The sequence below is a fragment of the Ixodes scapularis genome, unplaced genomic scaffold, assembly GCF_016920785.2.
Source record: "Ixodes scapularis isolate PalLabHiFi unplaced genomic scaffold, ASM1692078v2 PGA_scaffold1__304_contigs__length_218370807, whole genome shotgun sequence".
Classification (NCBI taxonomy): Eukaryota; Metazoa; Arthropoda; class Arachnida; order Ixodida; family Ixodidae; genus Ixodes; species Ixodes scapularis.
In genome coordinates, this window is record NW_024609846.1 from 69,387,875 (window position 1) to 69,410,436 (window position 22,562).

General features: G+C 43.5%; 1 protein-coding gene and 2 pseudogenes across 1 annotated transcript; 1 reads left to right on the forward strand and 2 right to left on the reverse strand.

The window, feature by feature from the left end:
• The first annotated feature begins 1,466 nt into the window (after nucleotides 1-1,466).
• On the forward strand, nucleotides 1,467-5,313 carry LOC115330811 (annotated as a pseudogene).
• A 6,417-nt stretch (nucleotides 5,314-11,730) lies between these two features.
• On the reverse strand, nucleotides 11,731-13,226 carry LOC120850325 (cuticle protein 38). The gene is made up of 3 exons (XM_040222787.1): nucleotides 13,174-13,226; nucleotides 11,934-12,753; nucleotides 11,731-11,821 (listed from the first exon to the last, which is right to left on the reverse strand). Coding segments are annotated over exons 1-3 (831 nt in total). The 5' UTR covers nucleotides 13,183-13,226; the 3' UTR covers nucleotides 11,731-11,819.
• Nucleotides 13,227-18,721: 5,495 nt separating this feature from the next.
• Nucleotides 18,722-19,420, reverse strand: LOC120850461 (annotated as a pseudogene).
• Nucleotides 19,421-22,562: the final 3,142 nt, after the last annotated feature.

The window sequence follows — 22,562 nt, forward strand, 5'->3', positions numbered from 1 at the left end:
TTACCAGGAGCCACGTCAAGTTGCTGTCCCCGAAGTTCTCATTGTGGAGTAGACCTCTCCAAACGGCGAATCTTGGCAGGGAACGTGAGGCTCGGGGTATCGTACCCCCTCGTCCCGCCAACTGGTCGATCAGTACGCGCAGCTTAGGATCATCCCGTTTGAGCGCTTTCATGCCGTTAACCCTAACTTAGCCAAGAAAGCGATTTTCGTCGTTGTCCACGTGTCTTTGGCGCAGCCGGTAGCTGACTCGATGGGGCTCTGGACAGGCAGTCGGCTTCGCTGTGTTTTCTGCTTGACTTGTATACCAGGTTCACGTTGTACTCTTGCAGTCGTAGGCTGCATAGAGCGAGGCCTCCCGATGGGTTTTTAGTGCTCCCTAACCAGCATAGCGACTGGTGGTCGGCGACCACTATGGAAAGGCTCCCGTACAAATACGGTCGAAATTTCATAATGGCCCAGACGACGGCCGGACATGGTTTCTCATTACTTGAGTAATGCCCTATAGGTTTCAAGCACCTGGATAGGACACGCTCCCATATCACGAAGTCAACTTGCCACCTCCACCTACCCTTCCAAAGAAAAAAACCTTTTGGCGCAATGTGTACATAGCGAGACTCATTTTAAGGGTTCTGAAGCAAGCTTTTATTTTGGGCTCGGCGTCTCCTTCCTTCTAAATCAATATCTCCCTCGCGACGCAAGTCTTGCGCGGAATTTTCTTTCACAACTAAACTTTTTATGGCTAGAGTTCCGTGGCTTTTTCATCTGTGTCAACAAAAACTCAGGTCCCGATTATGATCAAATAATCTCCTCATTCTATGCAGAAGCCTATAGTCTCATCAATTGGATATGCATTTTGAGTAGATTAGTTATCAAGAGGCACCATTATAAGATCAGTAGACTCTAAGGTAGATAATAAAGGTTTCTCAAAGATTTGCCTCTGCGCGACCCGCGTCGGCTATGTCTACGCTCACACCGCCTTCTCTTTGTCGCCATTCCAAGCGCTTGCATGCCTAGTTTCATTTCCTTCCGCTCTCCCGGGGTGGCGGTCCCGTCGCGTCTACTTTCCGCCGAGTGGCGGCCCTGTCGAAATTTTTGTTAGAGTACCTTGGCGTCATGTGCCACACAAATTGCCCATAGCCCACCACTGACGGTCGTGCATATACTTGACTCTGGCTAAGAGCGTCTCCAAGGTTGTACCCTACCCGATCAGTGTGTATTTTAGCGACCACAAGGATATCGTCACCACAATTCGAACCAAATTATGGCCAATTACAACCCTCCCATCAAGACAAATAATCATTACCGAAAGACAACAATAACAGTGTGTGCGTACCTTTGGACACGATGACCACCGCTCAAGACAATTTAGTATGAACATGATTGTAAACCTGAGACTGGGGCAGAAAGAGAACACAACAGAAGGTAGTAAAAGAGGAGGCAACCACCCTCTGTTGTGTTCTCTTTCTGCCCCAGTCTCAGGTTTACAATCATGTTCAACTTACACCAGCTCGCCTGCACTCTGACTATTTTTTTAATTTAATATGTTCGTACCTTTAATCAGAGTTATGTGTTACGTCTGTGTAGTGTGCAAAATAGCTTGGTAGGTCATCCACCCTCAAAGAGTGGAATGGCTCACGATTTCTTGTTCTGATGGAAGACTATTTTTTAACATGCATATCCTATCACGGCAATATAATGATGTCTAATTTTGGAAGTTGAGCGGTTTTCTAAAAAAACAAATCAAGAGCTCATTTAAGATTATCCTACAGATGTGAGAACTCCCAATATTTTATTCAAATTGGGTCTATGCGAAAAGTACCCTTCATATGTCAAGCTAAAAGATGCTTTTGTTCACGTGGACCATGCAGCATTCGAGTTAATATTACTATAGGCGACGTTAAAATATCCCGCATGGCAGCATTCCTTAATATAGTTGGCGCATTAATCGGCAAAGTCATCCTGTTATTACTGCAACTGCAATATTCCCACGTGGGAAGTAAACATTGATGCATTTATTAACTTATTTTTTATTCCCTCAAATGTCAAACCGGACAGAGAAACTAGTTGCGTTCAAGTATACAAAAGGTAAAATTATATAAATAATTATGCAGCAATGCAAACGACCGGTACCCTTTAAATTAAAACAAAATGCTGGCATTACCTTTTAAGCAGAGTGGTCACATAAAACTGAAGTATATTTTCCCAAAAATTGAATTATATATAAAGACAATATTCATTGATATCTTAATATGGTGTCTGTACGTAGTGCTCGCGATTCAAGTCATTTGTACGCAAGGAAGGAACGAATAAAAACCAAATTTGCATTGTAAAACGTAAGCCCATATTTATGTTGACAGTCGATGTAGAAAGTTGCAAGTAGACACTAAATTTAAATTAGCTTGCATCTAATCATGATAGAAAACTTCATAAAACACACACAGGTCAGAAACCTTTCAACACAGTAAAATACAGCGTAAGGAGCAAGACCAAGCTTGGTCTGGTTGTATTTTTGATGCCAGTAAATATATTATTAGTACAAATAAAGCGGAAAGCGTTCTTTCGATCTAGATAAAAATAACTATGATAAATGACACGTGATTAGGAACCCAAACACAGGCAGCATACTTAATTTGGTGTGCATGAAAGTTTTTAGTGAAATCATTTTAGCGTACCCGAGGCCATACTGAAATTGCTCCTCTTATATGTCAATCTACGTTTAACGTTGCTGATCATCAAGAGTTAATATAAGGTCTTGAGGTAAATATTAAATTTATAGAACACTAAAGTTTGGTAAGTTTCGAAGGATTGGAAATCAGTCTTTTTTCATATTTGTTTTTGATATGCAGGTTTTAAAACACATTTTAAATTTTGGGCACTAATTATAAACGGAGCACTTCATTCTGTCCAGAACCATATCTTAGGGACGTAACCAGAGCAACGTTTTGCCTTGTGAAGCAGGCCGCTATACTTGACAAAATAATAACCTTAAATGATAATTGAGTCTCCTTTCATTTTGTATTGAAGTTTCCTGTTGTATCTTGTTCTTAAAATATTTTTATTTTTTGCAGAAATACCGCGTGTTTATATTTCGCTGCAAAAGTATTCAAGCATGATTTTAGGCTTATTAGCGCGGTAACTGTTTTAATTTTCATATAATTTTCGTAATTTTTCACATTAGCAAACCGGATTGTTCAGTTGCTCCATCCTTACCTAGGTTAAAATATGATTATGTTTTAATAATTCATCATGCAGATGTTCGATTTCGGCACCCGTGTTCTGCTCACATAATATTATAAAAATAAAACGCCTCTAAATATAATTGATGAATATATAAAAACCTTTTTCCATTTCTCAGATTGTATCAATTGATTTTGCATCTAGCTATTGCAATCAGAACTTCAATTGCAGCATAACCTTAAACTCGGGCTAGAAGCTCATTAGACAACTGATCGGGATACTTATCTAGCCATCTAATATTCGCGGAGCCCGATAAACGCACAGATAAATCAGCAGGCATAGCACGAACATCCGTTCTTTGAAACAAAAATATTCCAATGAAAATAAAGCCGTATAAAAAGAAAGCGTTAAGATGTATACAGGGTTTAGGATTTGTTGATAAAGTCAACACGTACGATTCAGCAGCCACTAAAGCCCGTGCTTAACACCAAACGATTTTATTGCTCCTGCCGGTTATAAAGCTTGGCAAATTGTGATACATTTTCGAAGGAAAGAAAAAAAAAGACTAGTTTATTCAATCAGATAGTTTTTTTTCTGCAAAAGATTCACACCAGGAGAGCACGGACCGCAGACCTCTAACCTAGCATCATGCGTAACATATATCTATCGTTTCACGTAAGAGTGGTATGTCAAGTATTCCGTAATAATTTTTGTGTTCTGGATGCCAGAAGGAATAGCCGATAGATGCGTTTATTTAAAAAGAAAATGGTATTTTCTATAATCTTGTAAACAAGTCTCGAGTTTCTACTTTTTCAATGAAATCTTTCTACGGTACAAAATATCTAAAGCAGATCGACGACCTGCTCCCTTAAAAGGGCTCATGCAATCTCCCCGCTGTGTACTCTATAAATGCTTTGGTTTCTTTTCATAACCACGGTTAAATGAACGCGGGAATCATCAGATCGACACCTTCGCCATGATTGCGGTAAGAAATTTAGCACAACTAATTAAGATACTACGCTAAATGCAGCTAATTGTGATTAACCCATACTTTTATTGTCATGAAATCTGTAAGCATTTATGCGAGAAACCATAAAATCGGGATTTGATTATTGTTCTAAAAATTAAGCAAATATAACGAACTTAGAAGTGAAAGCTTTTTTTTAAATATTAGCTAATGGTTTGCGGCGCCGTGGTAGTAATATACATATATTCCTAGGAACACAACTTTTCCGAATGCAAAAGTGTATCAAAATTAATTTTTTTAAACATGCCCAGTAAAATGTTGAAGTTAAAATTACCATATAAAATCGCATGCCTCCTATTTCTGCAGTTCACCAAAATCCTTCTCCTCTCAATCGCCAGTGGCGCCATCGCCGGTGACGTCCACCCTTCCTACGGTAACGGCTGCGGCGGCTCCTATGGCTGTGGCCTCGGCGGCTCCAACACCGTAGTGTGCTGTCCTGTGGTCTCTAGAGTGGCAGCTTATTACACCGCGCCCTCCTAGTCTGGCTAATACCAGTCTGCTCCGGTCGGGTCTACCAAGTATGCCACCTACAACGGCGCTCCGGTAGTCACGGCTGTTACAGCGCATCCAGCACACGCCACGTATCGGTCAACGCCAGCCTTCAGTAGTGCCTACCAAGCGACTCCCGTCTTCGCCGACGCTTCAAAAGTCTCCGGGCTGAGCGGATACGCTGAACATGGTGCGGCTCCCGCCTTTGCGGCTTACCACGCTGTTCCTGCAGTCTCCGAGTTTGGGAAGTATGGTGCCTACAATGCGGCTCCTTTAGGTACTTACCCCTTCGCTCCTGCCGTTGCCGCCTACCATGACGCTCCGAGCATGACCGCTGTCCAAGGTGTCTCCAGGGTCTCATGAGTGGATTCGTTTCATGCTAGCCACGAGACTACTGTTCATACTCCAGCCGTGACTGCCGTTCACGCTCCACTGCCCATGTGCCGGCCTATGGAGGCTACGGATACGGTGCCGGCGCTCTGGGATGCAGGCATGGCCTCAGCGAGCTTGGTTACGGGCATATTCTTTCTCCTTATGGTCACAACTACGCCTATGGATTGAATGGTCCCAACTACAAGGCTCTAGTTTACAAAAGATATGAGTTGAAAGATGCAATGTGAAATCTAAACCTTCTTAGGTTCTTTTCACTTGGTTAGCACATGACCGGATTTCTCATGTCTGTCTTTTGGAGGAGCCCTATACTGAATCTTGAACTGCGTGTGTTCTATTCTAGAAAAAAAAACACATCAAGCATTCAAGATTTGCATTCATCCAAGACCATTCGAGCGAAATGCACTTTTTAAAGTGAACAATAAACAGTCCAGTGTTACCTCCTTCTCACATTTTGATTTCCCGTATTCAGACTGCTATCCTCAATAACAAAATCCTTTTGTAAATGTTAGCTACCTGGGCACACAATGCTTCATTTGGAAGGACTGCGAAAGTATTTCTTAATTAACGCTAACTATAGGCCTAAGTGTATGAGCTCAAGTTTTAGAATGCATGGAAAGTGAAATCGTGGGTTTTCATGGATAATATCAGCAGTATTGTACCAATCAGATTATAAAAAGTAAGGGTGGTTATATATAAATGAAATGACTTGATGAGTGCACAAGTCGTGGAAGCGCTAGAGCACAAAAATTGTTTGCATAAATTTGTAGCGATCACTATATTTTTAAAAGCTCACCAACTCACCTGCATATTCTTTGATATTTAAAGAAATTTGTGCCCGACCACGTTCCCTACTTGAAATATGATATGGAGTGAAACAGAACAAAATCTTAGTTCACTTTATAGGTTCATAAGGGCAATATGCGCTTCTATTGCCTAAAAACCATGCTGGTTCAACTTTTGTGATAAAATTAGGAAACGGGTTAGTTCAATTTTAACTTGTGAATAGTGATTTTTTTTAATTTCGTGCATTTTGTCGGTCAAGATGTGGAGAAGTATACAAAATCAATAATCTGATATTTACAAGTGCAATCAATATACAAAATGCACGCATTTGTTTTACAAAAAATATTAGTTGACATAACTCTTAGTCATATATTTAGTTAAAAATGCATATAAACATTGACAGGATGCAAATCATTCTAATGTCGGAAAGACATGGGGAAAAATTTATCTGCATACGGTTAGCAGTTCTTCTTAAAAGGTGCTGTAATTTATAGCTCAGAGTCGTCTTCAAAACACATCATAACCTAGAAAGGGCCAAAAACATCTCTATAGGTCATCGCGATGAGATGAAAACGCCCCCAATCACAAAGAGTAAAACAGAAAACATAAAACAGTGTTGTTTTAATCAGAATGTTGTCGACTGCTGTCGCGCTAACGGAAGAAGCCTAGCTATGTGTTTACGGAGTTCCGGAAAAATGCTTTGCGAAGCTAAGTGTGCTATCATTCATGAAATTGCGAAGTTGGAAATGCTACTAGAGACAAAATATAGGTTTTTTGGACACATTAGACAGTGACATCGGCGTTGTGATTATCAGGTTTTAAGAAGCATTACGTGATGAATGTCAACCGGGATCTTTTTCTTGGAATGCGAATTTCTATTCATTCTGAAAGGATTACTTCACGACAGCGTTTATGCAAGTTGCACTGATAGGCAATTAACAAAAACTTAGGGCGATAGCCTATTTTTCAGCAGGTAGATCACTCCTGAGCGGCCCGATGTAAGCAAAAAAGGCTTAATGTGGCGTAAAGCAAAATATCGTGAGGAAAAAAAAGAACAGGGAACAATTCGTCAATCTGGAGGCTGACTGAATGTAAATTACGTGGAAAAAGAACAATCAGCCACAGGAGACAAAAAAAAATCTTCCTCATTTTTTAATACATGTGGGTAGGATGTGATAGATGAAAAACGTATAGCGGCGATCTACGGGCATTTTTAAGGTAAAAGACAGAAAATGGGCGGAGATATGCTCTAGGTTTCATCTATTGCTAAAACACAAGAGTAAGATTTAAATGCTCCTAATATTTGTTTATCGTATTACAGAAATTATTCAATATGAAAAGGACGCAGCACATCACTTGACTAATTAAAGACTCGCAAAAATGTGCCTTGCACTAAAAGCAAAAAAATTCTAGGGATGCGATTGCTTTATTTTCATACTTTCATTCTATCACAAATATAGCAGTCTTTTAATGTCTTTAGTAAAAAAATAATAAAAAAAAGAGTCACAATCAACAAACCTTTATTGCCTAATGTCTACTATGGAGGTAGGAGGTAAAAAAAGAGTCGACGAAGGTACATACATTTTGAGGAGCTACCCTCAACGGAGAACTATAATTTGAATCTTGTGAACGAAAAAGCAAATTTATTCTAAACAATGTACACTTACCGGACGTGTTTGACCCTATGAATGATACAACATCCAAGCGACCGCAAGTTGTGTCTATTAAATAGCGAGACTGGTGGCGAATTGTCAATTCTTTTTGCGTTATTTTAACTTAAGTGTTATACCCTAAATCATGAAGGCCAGTCTCTAATTTATACACTGTTGCATAATGATACTGTCGGAAATATTGCTACAGGATATTATGTGTCTACCCCATAAGTAGTTAAAGCGAGTAGGTTGACGAACTGGTTAAGAATAGACATAACAACAGGGGACAAAAAAGAACGGGCAGACCCGAAACTCGAGGTTCCGTGCCATTCTGTCCTGTTTTTGTCCTCTCGCTCCAGGGTTAGTATGGATACCCATAAGCAGCCTTGTCGTTCTCTTTTTTTACTCGCTCAATGTTTTTAACATCAAAAATTTAATTCTTGGAGTCGTGGGAGGTATCTAGTGTATTGATTGTCTATTTGTTTTCATATATTACTAAAATTTACGTCGCTTCTCATGTAATACTCTCTTTGAGCTAGCCGGTCCTTTTCTGCTGCGAGTCTTGCCATTAAGTCAGTGCAATTGTGTTGCCGGCATCTTTTCGTGTCTAACTAAACTAAACACTGAAAATTAGCCAAGATTTTTGCAACGTTCGGCGAGTAAGCATTCGCTAAATAGCAGACCTGATTAACATTTTGTACAAAGAAGTTTACACGAATTCAACATTCGAAATGCGCACACCAAACGGGTTCCCAAACACTGGTCGGAAGGAGAAAGACTACAGAAACAATTTTGTATTTATTGCATTAAACTCCTCAAAATGGTATCTGACTTGTTGAACTCAATGTCATCACATGTGACGAAACATAAATGTTTCTGAACACTGTGGAGACAGAAATACAATCAATGCACTGAAATTTACTGAAGTCATCAAGAAGAAAAAGGACAGGTGAAGGAAGACCCACAACGAGGTAAAAGAGAAAACATAATCACATGGAGAACTGTTTCAAACAACAAAAACTTGATTGCGAAAGTGTGTAGTATGTGTGAGGGGGTATATATTGAAGATTTTTAGATGATAACATTGAACTCAATTTTTTACCAAAAAACGTAATGCACATTACAAGGCAGGTGGTATCCGAATTGCAGTGGGCGAAGTCGTAACGGATTTAATTAGAAATCATACACCTATGAAGTTTACAAATAGCTCCAGAAATATGTGTTGTAAATTTGCCATGAAAGCGGTCGTGTTAGTACGAAGTTATGAACTAAATTTTTCTTTCTCAAACACAGATGTCAAAGCGCGTTTTACATCGCACTTTCTGGCAATGCGTATATTATACCTCTGTGTATCTGGCATGGTAATATCCTTCAGAAAAGATTCCTTTAATAATTTACAAATCGACTTCCAATCTTCACCAATGGGCGTGCGCTGGTTCACTGTCCTTTTAAAGGAGTTTATTCGTAAGTCTTTTAACGTGCCCGAAAAAAAGTGGACCACACTATGACTTTAGAAGTTACTTTCTTTTTTTTTATACTTAAAATCCCCCAACAACGATAATTTATAGAAGCTTGATCACCCTAACAAAGACTTGTAAGCACATTCTGTGCAATAGATATTCTAGGGACGAAAAGAAGACGTCTAAGGGGCACCATTTACCAAAGATTCGCTTTCATTTTGGGCACAAGCCTAGAGATGGTGATACATGACTGGAAGTGCCGCGAACCACGCGTGCTCATTCACGCGCTGCGCGAATGAGCTCCCTTTTGCGTTGTGAGTCATGCCGACCCTAGATGACAACGTCAAAAAATAAAATAAACACTGGATAGCGAAAAAGGCAAAGGCCTTGGCTCACTATCTCCACACCAAGGTGGTGAGTTCAAATCTTGCCGCGGGACAGAAGTCTTTCGATATGGTCTTCTGTGGGCGGAACTCTTTTTGGTGGTGGTCTTTCGTTACAACCTTTCTGCCACAGCCGGTCGTGACAACTGGCTGCTAAATGCGAAACGTGGAAGAACTCCATGAAAATCGGCAAATCGTCATTGTAAAGGAGTCGCGAGGGACTCCATCGCCGGGTGGTCCTCATTTCACGGCTGTGCGGGGGTGTGGGGAAGAGGGGAAGCGGACGCACCCTGGCTGTCGTTGTTTTCCTTACTTTCGACGGGTGACCGCGGTCCTCTCGAGCAGGCACCCCGCGGTGAAGACGTTGTCCCTTCCGCGAAGGGGACGTTTTGTTTTGTGTGTGCGCGTGTGTTTTCTTGTGTGCTCCAGCGTCCCACAGGGTACGCTGGCGACGATCGAGTTTCGGGCCAGGAGCTCTGGTGCGGCGCCACTCTGTCTAGAACCCAAGGCTGTGCCAATGTTACGAAGCTGTCAGCCGTGGCCGTTGCAAACTTGATGAACGGCCGGGTCGGCCCCCAGCTGACCATTGGAGGGCTGACGCCCCGTGACTTCGAAAAAGTTTGAAGCCATTGGTTAAGACTTCCCTAAGGGCGAGGGAGTGAGTGCCTTCAAAAGCCCCGGACGGGGCGAGGGAGGTCGATTTTGGACTGATTCGGACATCTGTAAGACCTGTTCGATCCGAGTATGCCAACTTCCCCTACTTTGTACAGATGTACATAGTTTGTAAAATAAATTGGTTCGCCAAAGAACGCGCAAAGTCTCCATCGCCTCCTGAGAACTTCAACGACCTGCAAAAGTTGGCAGGACCAAAGTACCACCAACGAACGAACCAACATTTACTGTCATACTGTAATAAAAATACAAAGTGTACTCTAAATACTAATAAAACACAGTTCTATTGCTTCCGAACGCCAAAATGAGTGTTTTGTACACAATCAACTTACCAGCTACTTGTGTACGTTAATATATATATATATATATATATATATTTGGCAGTTCATTATTTATTATACCTTCATTAGGTACAGTGCATTTTTTTGCAATGCACATTAGGGGAAGGTTCTGATAAGAATCAAATATTATTGAAGAAACTTGTATCACAGTATAGTTCAAGAGATCCCCCAAAAATGTTAGGGCCAGCGAAAGAAATGAGAGAACAGAGGTAACAAAGAAGTAATTTTCAATTCCACTTTATGTTTGTTTTCTGAACATTTATACACGAACGAATTTATTTAGATTAGAAGTATCCCCCATCCTTAACAACATGCGTGTGTTTATTTTATTTCATTTTCAAAATACTGCCAATCCCCATTGAGGAATTATAGCAGGTATGGTACAAATAAAAACAACACACAAAATTTTTTGGGCGCGCGAAAAACAGGCGTGCGAAAAAAAACGAAAAACAGTTGCATCATTCTACACTATAGGAGGCTTTAAGATGTTCCCTTTTATATATTTGAAGTCCAGTGTGAATGTTTTTAACATCTAAGTCGGCGTTTTTATTGCCGCAAGTTCAAGGCTACAGACGATTCCTGATAGAGCGAAATTTGATATTTTTTTAGCGTCTTCGTAACTTGGTTCTAAATTTTCACAGTCAAAAGTTAACCTTTCCTGTCTAATGTTAGCAGTTATTTCACAGTGACCAAGAACTGCACTTATTGTCTGGCTTACACCTGACTTCCTTGAGCCTGAATTCGTAAGAAAATGCGAGAATTAAATATCACTACGGGTTGTTCAGTTGTCCGTCAACATTTTTGTGTTTAAATCACCAAACAAGTGCGATAGTGAGGCTTCAATGCCCGGATGTTCTGTTGTCCCCTGTCATCTTTGTCTAATGTATGGCAGTACGTCACTTATGCGGTGAACAAGAGGAAAACCCTACTTCGTTTTTTAAGGCCACTTTAGGCTGAAGTAAAGTAACCTGGTTCTTACTGGACCATATTTGGCAGAAGCTAGGAACAAGCTAAGTCTCTTAAAGACCCAAACTTAGGCTAACATCGGTATTTATCTGGCTGCTTTCCATACAACATAATAAACAATTGATTCAGTGAGCCGGTAAAGGGATGTGTATTTCATTGCGGCAGTTTCGGAAAACAAACAAAAAGAGTGAGGTAAACAAAAGTTGAATAGTGTACATTGATTCATTGATGAAAAATGCTAAACCCAAAGAAGAAATGTCAAATCAAAAAAGTTTTTACGAAGAATTATTATAGGAGCCTTTGTTTTATGAAATGCTTGAACTTCGGTAGCATACAAATGTTTTGAGAATGCAGTTGCGAAGAAAAACGAGACGCCTGTCTGGTCACAATAACGTTCGCCTTTATTTTTAGTTCAATCAAAGTAATTCTTTCGTGGTTCGTGATGTGGGTGTCTCCAGGATGCTTGGCATGTTGTTTTCTGAAATAGACAAAGCGTAATCGAGTGAGTCAGAGTTTCTATAATCGGCGCGCGATAAATCTGTTCCTGTTCTAGCCAAGAAAAGAAATATTACAATGTATTTTTAGCTTACACTTCTTGTGGACGAGAGCCTTGTAGCTGAGGCCATCGAGCCCATAGGCGTAGTTGTGACCATAAGTGGACAGACCATGTCCATATCCAAGGGGGTGCACCCCATGACCGTATCCGAGAGTGCTAAGTCCATGACCATATCCTAGAGCGCCAACACCGTACCCGTAAGCTCCGTAGGCCGGAACGTGAGCAACGGTAGGCAGTGGAGCGTGAACGGCCGCCACGGCTGGAGTCGCGTGAACAGTGCTCTGGTGGCTAGCGTGGAACGGATCAACCCTGGAGACCCTGGAGACACCCTGGACAGCGGCCACGGCAGGAGCAGCGCGGTAGGTGGCAACAGCGGGGGCGGCGTGGTAAGTAGCTAAAGGAACTGCATTGTATGCGGCATACTTGGCGAACCCGGACACTGCCGGCACAGCGTGGTAGGCGGAAAGAACAGGGGCTGCGCTGTACCTGGCGTATCGGTTCAACCCGGAGACTGTAGAAGCGGCGGCGTAGACGGGAGCCCCATGGTAGGCACTAGCAAAAGCAGGCGCAGTCCGATACGTGGCATATGCTGGATGCGCTGCAACAGCCGTGACTGCCGGAGCGCCGTGATAGGTGGCGTATTTGGCTAGCCCGGCGGGAGCAGTCTGGTAGTAGCCGGAGTAGGAGGGGGCGGCGTGGTAAGCTGCCACTCTAGAGACTAGGGGGGACCCGGCGACGGCGTAGGAGCCGCCGAGGCCATAGCCGTAGGAGCCACCATAACCGTAGCCGTAGGAAGGACGGACGTAGCCGGCGATAGCAGTGCCGGCAATAGCGAGAAGAAGACTGGTGGTGAGCTGCAGAAATGAAGGAATAGGACCAGAATTAAATGTGCTGGACTTTTGACAGAAAAGAGTTTTGATTTTGGGATTTAGCACCACGTACTTAAAATAAATGTTAGTGCAAACGTAGCTTTCACGAAATTATATTTCTAGACAAAATATTTGACCACTGAGGTAACAAAATATATTTAGTATTAATGTTGAGGGTGGTCGTGACACTTTTCTAGAGAGACAAGTATCTACCTTAAAGTGATATTACGGGATAATTATGAATGAGCATATAGGGAATTGAAGAATTATTTCTTATGTTTCACAGATAGCCTGCTTATAAAAGCAAAAAAAAAGAAAGATGCTTCCTGATTTTGTTGATAATACTACCGGGAAGTTGCGCACCAATAGTTTTTGGTGACATAATACTAATATTAAATTACTTACCGAAATCATGGTGATCGACGTCGAGGTGATGTATTAAGTGCTTAAGCGGTAATGGCTTATGAGCGTAGACACACACGCTTATATACTACACATTATGGAGAGGGTCTGTCCCTTCTCAAAATAAGTAAGGCGTCAACATGTCTGAGATGTTCGGTGTAATGGAAATTTTTATAGCAATAGTGAAACTTTCCCTGTCGTGTTTACAATTTTGTTCTATGCTTCCAGCAATGTAAAGCATAGCATTCTCTAAATAACTCCGCTTAGTAAGGAAAAAAGCATAAATTCTTGCTCGTCATTAATTCACTTCGATTGTCATGACTAGGCTTCTGCTTTGCATTAAGGAGCGTAATTGTTATGCATTTCTTTACCCTCTAGTTCAAGTTGGTAAAAGAGAAAAAAATAAAGCTTACGAAATCTGAATAAAAAACTCCTTTAAAAGGAAATAAATGTACCCAAGCCTTTCGTCATTCTTTCACCGTCCACATAAATAAAACTACAGGATGTTTAGTAACGTGTTTGTAGTGATTATTCGAGCAATTCGATTTGTATGTTGATTTTAACAGGAATTTAGAAACTTCATGTAGTATAGGGGGGAAGGGGGGGGGGGCAATCAGCATACAAGTATCTTAAGATAATATGCCTCCTGTTGCGGAGATATAAATTATTTCGAATTCTCAATCCACTGTCGAATAATTAAAATACCTACTAAGATTTGAAGAATTCAATAACGTTTGTTTTTCTGCAGGCTATTTTAATTACGGTATACTAACAAAAATAAAAGATATCTATTATATTAAAATAAAGCCGCAAAGGATAGAGGAACATATCCTTTCATAAAATGGGCGCAGAGAAATGTCATATTTTTTCCTACTGTAACAGTAGAAGAAATATGATATATAAATATCAAAAATATAAAAATACATAAATAAAATATAAATATTTGAGCCAGTACGAGGTTTGTTGGAAATATGTTATTTAATTGTACTATACATCCTATAAAGGATCTATAAGTGTGCTTAAAAGTAATAAAACACTTGACCACATCCGTTTTTCGGCGTATATCTTTAAGACCAGCGGAATCATTTCTTTCAGTGCCGAGAATTTTTATGTTTTAGATACAAAACATATGCGATTCGAGTATTTTCAGGCTGAAGTTGGAAGTCATCAGCTCCGGGAAACTGAGTAGACAATGCAAGCCCTTTTTATTTCTCGTCATTTGTAGTGAAAACACTCGCAAAAATATTAGTAGAGTAGTAAGCTGGGCGAGTTGGTAAACGTTGAACGTGGTTAAACTTCGCGCACAAAGAGACGAGGACAAACGAGGAAGGAACACAGAACACAAACAGGCGCGCACTAACAACTCTGGTATATCTGTTATATCGTGCGTCATCTTTCTTTTCTTCACTTAATATACCAGAGTTGTGAGTGCGCGCCTGTCTGTGTTCTGTGTTTCTTCCTCGTCTGTCCTCGTCTCTTTTTTGCGCGAATTTTAACCACGTTTATCGCAAAATATTCGTTTCGTGTTGAGAAACAGGCAATGATAACTTCTATAACGATGCATGAAAATTGTTCTCAGCTACAACTTTATTACACGCGCACTTCAATTCTTTAATAAAATATGTAACTTCACTTCTTAAAACTGAGACAGCAATCGATCGGACTGAAGTGGTTCTTTGATGATACTTAAGCCTACTTATTCCCACTTAAAACCATACCTGTTGTAAATAAAGGTAAATATTCTTCACGTTTATTTGTTTTGAAGGCTTACAATGAGTTAATAATTTCTCAACAGCTGCTATAAATCTTGTAAATTTGATCATAATGTTCCATTTCGACTTAGAGCATCCGTGTTCTAACTAGTTCATGAACTCTGTTAGAACCGAGCAAGACTGTTCCAGTCCTGCTGGGTTCTAAAAAGTCCGATGACACATAAGCACTTCTTATGAGTTTTGAATGGGAAAGCAAAAATGTCGTTCTTTCGCTCCCTTAGTTCGGCTGCGGTGTAGCGGCGTGAATGGCCACGTATCGGTACTGCTGCAGTAGAAGCCGACGGCCGAGCGCGCGCTCTCGTAAGTTGCCGCGCCGCGCTTAGCTCGTTCGTACAACCTCTCCGGTGTTTGCCCGAGTGGGCTGTGCCAATACCACTTAGAACGCAAGGCCTGCGCGTTCCCTCCTCTAAACATCATAACTAGTAGATCCCCTCAGCGCCGCCTGGGGGCCCGGATGAGCACCATCGTCTGCTGGTCAGAAAACTTTATTTACAACATTGCATGGTGTCATGACTAGAACAAAACCTAAAACCTAAAGCGCGAAGTATTATGTACAGCATATACAGGCTTTACGATCCACATGCCGACCCCGCGCCGAGCCACTGAAGGCGCGGGCCCGAGCCCGCTGCTCCCAAAGAAGGGCCCGTCCACGCGATCACTCGCGCAAAGAGACACCGAGTGGTGCAGCGCTTGCATGTCCCGCCCCCGGAGAGGCCGCGAAGGACTCTACAGAGGGCCGCATCGCGTTTCGTTCCTTCTTTCTCCGCCTAACGCGATCTAGATATGATCGACTCATTGAAATCGCAGTTGGATACGAGAGTTGTGCACGTGGATGTATCGGCAGGACCAGCGCCGCAGGAACTCTTGTTCTCCGAGAAGGAACAGTTGCTCCTCAAGGTGCGACACGAGCTCCCGCCGTAGCCTGAGCAAAAGCTGCCACAGCGCGCGCGATCTCCACCCCTGTAACCCACGGCGCAGCACCGGTTTTGCCACAGGACGTACTTGCACGCGGCGAGCAAAAGGCACGCGAAGTGCCCCTAAGGACAGCGTCTGCGTAGGAGGTATAATGCCACCCCCAAACCCCGGAAACTAGCGCGAACCACCGGCCAGAACGGGCGCGTCACCACACACACCGACAAACATGCAGCTTCGTCTCCCGGTCGTCGCAGTTAGGGCACTGTTCGGCAGAAGGCACCTCCTCCGAAGTGTGGGAAGCACTTCCCAGCCGCGCTGCCACTCGAAATCTCGCAGGTGTCCTGGAAGGTTGGAGGAGGTGAGATGGACCCATGGGATCGAATCCGAGAGCCCGATCTGCACGGGAGTGAGCTGTGGTTCCAACAGGGCTTGGGCGGGACGTGACGCTGGTGTTGTGATGTTCGATTGTGGCGCCTGCTTCTCGAGGTGGCGGTGCAAATGAAGCCCTTTCTGTTAAGCCAGGGGCGGTATGTCAGCACAGGCCCCGACGGGCCGGTGAGGTCGATGCCCGGGTCTCGGCGGGAGTGCCCCACGAAGTAGAGAGCGAGAGATATGGCCGGGTTCTCAGCTTCAGGTAGGATCATGAGTAGAGGCCGGATATTTAGGCACTAAAAAATCCACTTTTAGGCGCCTATAAAAGGCACTAACAACTTCGTAATACGCATTTATAGGAACAATCAGATTTTATTCACAGGGAGTTTTTGAAAGCGTTTAGGGCCTCTGCCATTCAAAGACATACAAATTAAAGTGGTACAACAGGAATTACAATTAGATTTGTGCAACATTCAGAAAAAAAGTTGACTTAAGCCCACACTTGGACTAAGCTGTCTCATGCTGTACATAGTCGAACTATAAACAATGGAAAAAAATTTGAAAGCAATAGCAAACAATCATTATCTCAAGAATCGTGGGTTAAAACGTAGGTCTCTTCTCGCTTAAAACCAGTTTGTACGGTGAAAAAGAGCATTCCATGTCAACTGATATGAGTGGGGCGTACTTGAACTTGGGAATATTCAATGCTTTCACATCCTTTGGTACCCTGGAGTGTTCCCTGGTGAATACCTTCGAGATTTCTTTGAGTACAGAAAACCCACTATTTTTTCTCAAGACGGACTGAAGGTTTAAACGAACTTGTACAGCAACGGGGCTTGCAGGGACGGCGTCGACTCGTTCTTGAACGTTCGAAATGGAGCCAGATGTTCCGAGCCAGAATTTTGCCAGCACATTCGAGGCTCTTGATTGTGTCTGCAATAAACATGGAATTGGAGCACGAAAACTCCAGGTCACCTTCGAAAGTGTCCTTGCACGTTCCAAATTGAGACTTTCTGACTCAGACACTCACGTCTGCTGAAAACCCGTTAATGACTCTCTTCACACCAACAAAGTTAGTACTGTAATGCTCTACAGCTTTAAGTCACGTTCCCCATCGCGTCACGATGGGTTCTGGTGAAAGAGGCACCCCTGGTAGCTGTTCCTTAAGTGCACAAACACGAGGTGACTTAATGAAGACAGCCTTCACAGCAGAAACAAGATCGTTTACATGGCGGTAAGTTGGACTAGTTGGTTTAACATCGTCAAACGTGAAAACAGCGCAAAAGATTGAACAAAGGACAAGTGAAAGGAGTGCACGGACAAAGCGCTGACTGTCAACTAAAGTTTAATTTTCAGGCGAACCAGAAAAATAAACACAGAGCATAGGAAAGAACCAATAAAGACACAAAAAATTTACAACCCAACCAACAAGATTTCTACCACGTCATCGCCCTCACACATGCCTGCCATTCTCCCTGATAAAAAGGACCTCATCATCCCCCAAGTGCACCGACGGTGCGCTCACACATTGTCCTTCCCCTTTAGATAAAATGAAAAATGCCTTGTCAATCTCCATTCGGTTCAGCGCACTCTAAGCTTGTGAAGAGGGCGGTTACTACGGGGTGTATGCTGCTGAAGTCATGCAATCATAGGTGTGAGAACAGTCTTTTGTTTCAGGTATCTAGGCTGAGATCGGCGGGATACCCTCTTACGTTGAATGTGGGCGTGGCTGAGTCCCTCATAAAGGTGTTCAGGGGCCGACCCAGTCCTAAGATTAGACAAAAACCGACAACAAGACCGGTGGTGGTGCCTTATCTCCACGCCCTCTCTCATCAGGTCAAGCGAGTGGCGCGCAAGTTTAACGTGCCAGTGGTGTTTTCAGCACCCCAGAAGCTGTCACGCCTGTGCACTGCTGTCAACCGAGGGAGGAACAGTGATTTGCAATGTGATGTAAACCACCGCACTCCTTTTGTACCATGCGCAGTGGGGGTTGTGTATCAGATCCCCTTCACATGTGGTAGGGTGTACATTGGACAAACGGGGAGGTGCGTGAACGAGAGGGCGAGGGAACATTCCCTTTCTCTCCGTTCCTCCCCCGCTGGCCACTTAGCGGTACATTGCAGTAGGTGCGGCTGCGTACCTGTTTTTCATGACTTGACGATCTTGGCGCGCAATAAAAGTAAGACCGCCAGTGAGATTGACGAGGCATTTTTAATTTTATCTAAAGGGGAAGGACATTGTGTGAGCGTACCGTCGGTGCACTTGGGCGATGATGAGGTCCTTTTTATCGAAGAATGGCAGGCATGTGTGAGGGCGATGACGTGGTAGAAATCTTGTCGGTTGGGTTGAAAATTTTTTGTGTCTTTATTGGTCCTTTCCTATGCTCTGTGTTTATTTTTCTGGTTCGCCTGAAAATTAAACTTTAGTTGACAGTCAGCGCTTTGTCCGTGCACTCCTTTCACTTGTCCTTTGTTCAATTTTTTGCGCTGTTTTCACGTTTGATCGTTTACATGCTTGGAGTGTTCTCTCAGCTCTTCGCAAATGCGGTGAATGCCGTGGGCGAGGCAGGTGACGTGCAACATCCGCGGGTCGAAAGCTTTCAAGAGGAGGGCAGCTTTGTGCATATAAGCCACCGCATCCGTATGAAGTAGCAACACCGTGCTTTCTTCCAATCCAGTAGGGTACAGCACCCTCAAGGACGCCTTGACAAAGTACGCCGCGGTTTCCCCATTTGTACTCTCCAGCGTCTTGGAGCACACAAGAACAGGCGTTGTTCTGTCGTCTGCTACAAGCTTCCAAACTACGAGGTGCGCGACAAAGCGTCCGATCGCATCTGTCGTTTCGTCTACGGAGACCCAAATGCACGTGTCCCCAAGTTCATCTCTGATTTTCTTCAATGTTTCGTCGTACATGGAACGCAGCTAGTTCTTGCGCAGAGTCGACTTCGACGGTACGTTATGACTGAAATATGTTTGTACGAATCTTTTCAAAAGTGGGTTTTCTACTTTCGTCCAAGGAATATCAGCGGCGACTAAGGCTTCTCACAAGTCTAACGAGAACATGTCCTTCTTTCCATCCGTGTGGTTTTCTCGCAAAAATGACTGCCTAGACATTGAGGGCACGTTGCCTTCTGCATTGGCTTAATGCCCCGCTGTTTTTGTTTTTTTTTCACGTTGTGCCAGGTGACACATCCTGTCGCATAGAATCTGGGAAAAAACAAGGCAATTGGCAAAATATTAGGGCGATAGGCTATATTTAAGCAGGTTGAGCACTTCTGAGCGGCCCGATATAGGCGAAAAAGACGTGCAAAAAGGAGTGGAGCAAAAGAGCGTGAGCGAAATGAACAAAAAGCGTAAAATGTGTGAATCTGGTCGTTGACTGAATGTAAATAAAGTGGAAAGAGAACAAGAAGCTACCACAGACCAGAACTGATTGACTAAACAAGCTGCAGAGTTTCACCTTGGGTATATCATAGAACAATCTTCCTCCTTCCCGAAAACACGTGGGCGGCATGTGATAGGTAAAAAAGGTATAGCGGAGATCTAAGGTAATTTTTTTTAAGATACAAAACAATGAAAACGCGAGGGTATGCTCTAGGTTTTACCTATCGCTAAAACAAAAAATTACGAAATTAAAGATGCTTAGAGCCTTGCGCGGATAACAGTTTGAGTATCCGCGTCCGATGCGGATCCACATACTTTGTATCCGTACCCGAACCGCATCCGCAAAATGTGGAATCATGTCGATGTTCTTGCTAACCACCAGAGGTTACGATTACATTTAGACTAGCAAAATCAGCGAAAATCACGCCGACCGCGTTCTTCCCCGCCGAACGCGGAGTCGGAAACTTTCACCTGTGGCCCCTTAACCCTCCCCTGAAGTCTCAACGCCTAAGAAAAAAAGGTGATAAAAAAAAAGTTCGGAACGAGAGGAGGAGAAGCAGTGGTAGGAAGACAAAATCCTTTCTGCGATATTACCGAGCGTATGCGGTCGCCTCGATTCTCACGGTGTTTCGTGCCAGCCAGCGGGCAGATGCGCCGCTAAGGCAGAGTCCAAGGCCCGATCGGATCGACTAACGTGCTGTTCGAGAAAGATCGCGGCCTGCAGGCGCCCAAATATATATATTAAAAGAAAACATGTTTTTTCTTTTTTTTTTTGCTTGGGGCGGCTGCGTAGGTTGCGCGCGGCAGCCGCTGGCATTGCTGGCACTCTGGCGTCGTAACCGGACAAATATGAACTACCAGACTTTCTTGGCTAGAACTCTATCTAAGCAGGCAATTTAAAGGGAAACTACAACGAAATTTCGGCGCTCATTTTTTGGTCTATATGTGTTCAAAAGAGCAGTATCACAAGGAACATACCAATATCTTGTTAAAAAAAGTCTCGAAAAAGAATTTTAAAAAGAATTAAACGATTAGCAAAGGGCACCTGGTGGATGTCGCTAACGCCTCGTTTGTAATGCTCGTCTAGGAAACTTGACAGCTAGTGACGGAGGTTGTCTCGTCTCCGGCCACGACGAGAGAAGTGGGGAAGGAGGAGCTCCCCTCTTCCCGAGAATCCCTTTTGTGTGTCGCAGAAGTCGCTATTGTCCCCCTAGAAGATTATAGAAGATTAGCCCGTCACTCAAAATTCGTACAAAAGCAGCCGCTTCGGTTGCTGGAACGACTAGGCCATCCTCTCGACGTCAGCCTCGCCATAGCTTTGCTCGTCTTGAGCCGATCTACGTCACGATTGCGTTGGATGTCACGTGCTCTAAGCTGGGCCTTCTCCGAGGGCTTGCCAGGGTGGGCCGTTTATAACGAAAAATACAGCCACCAGGCTCAAAATACAAACGCGCGATTGTCATTTACGGATATTGTGGATCATATTCAACCTATTTTTGAACACGACGGGAATATTTCAAATTTCGTTGAAGTGTCCCTTTAAAGGGGCGGTGCAATGATTTTAACACTGAAAGAATGTGCAGCTTGTATTTTTTATATTGTTTACTTCAGCATAACTGAAAGAAAAAGTGCCACCATACCCCAAAATACCTCTATTTCGCTGCGTAATCGCAAAACAAAAAACGCTTTTTTTCCCAACCTGCGGCCACATAATGGCCGCAAATGGAACCTGTGGTGTGACGTCATTCGGAGTGGTTTTTGTAAGTGATAGTGTTAGGCAATTGTAAGCTTGATTTAAGGTTACGTTTAAAAAATCTTGTTGTTTAGGCATGCACAAACGCTTCAAATCCTAATATTGCCGCTAAAAGATTTGTGGCGCCATCTACCGCAAGTCAACCAAACCTGCCGTCGCCGACATCCGTCGACGCCCGAGGCGCCTACGGCGGCTACACGAGCAACCCGGACGTTTTGTCTTTCCCTCGCTCGACGGAGTGAGTTGGTCGCGGTCCGTAGTATCGTGGTATCGCTATTGTTCCTGGTGTCTCGACCTCGACTTCGACTGCCCGCCGCACAAGTCCAACTGAAGCATCTTGCGCTCGACGTCGCTCAGGCCGTCCGCTCATGCCGCCATGTTGGTCGGGAATCGACGGGAGAGCGGGAGAGCGGCGAGCCTGGCGAGCCGGCGAGCGCTGGGGAAACGGAAGCCAGAAGCACCCAACCGGAAACCAACGCCACTCCGAATGACGTCACAGGCGAAGCTGGTGGCGCTTCAATGTTGAGTTGAGGGGTGCCAGAGATACGAATTTCTTTTATTTTTTTAAATTAAAACTAGGGCAAGCAGGAAAGAATAGTTTTCGGTCCTTCGTTTTATATGTGGCCGGGATCAATTCCCGCAATCAATTAGCCAAATTCCGCAAATTGTTGCACCGCCCCTTTAAGGGCTGCCTATGGGGAAGCGCCGCTGATTCCGAAACTTTGCAAGCCGTGGCGCCACAGGGTCGCGCTCGCGCTTTTGTTTTTGGTATCATGACCACACCACTCTCAGCGGACAGGGGGAGGTTTCTTCTACTTTCTTGTGACTTGTTCGTTTGAGGTTTTCTTTACCCGACAAAGTTTTCCGCTCTTTCCCTGACAAAAAACTAGCTTTCTCGGCACGATTGATGCCCTGCATTCTTTACTTTCTTCTATACATAGCATTTTTGACGAGATGAAATGCACTAACTGAAGCGATCTTCAGCAAGAATCAGCTCTTTCTTATGATCCCTATCGTTTCTTCGAAACGCGTTTTGTGGAAATACGTTTCGTGGACAACTTTTCACGGACATACATTTCACGGGCACACGGTCGGTCGACGCTGAACGTTTTGTTCGCACATGCCCCTGCGACATTTTTTCGACAACGTATTTTTTCACTAAGCCGCTAAAAGCTAGCGCGCGATTCACTAAGGCGT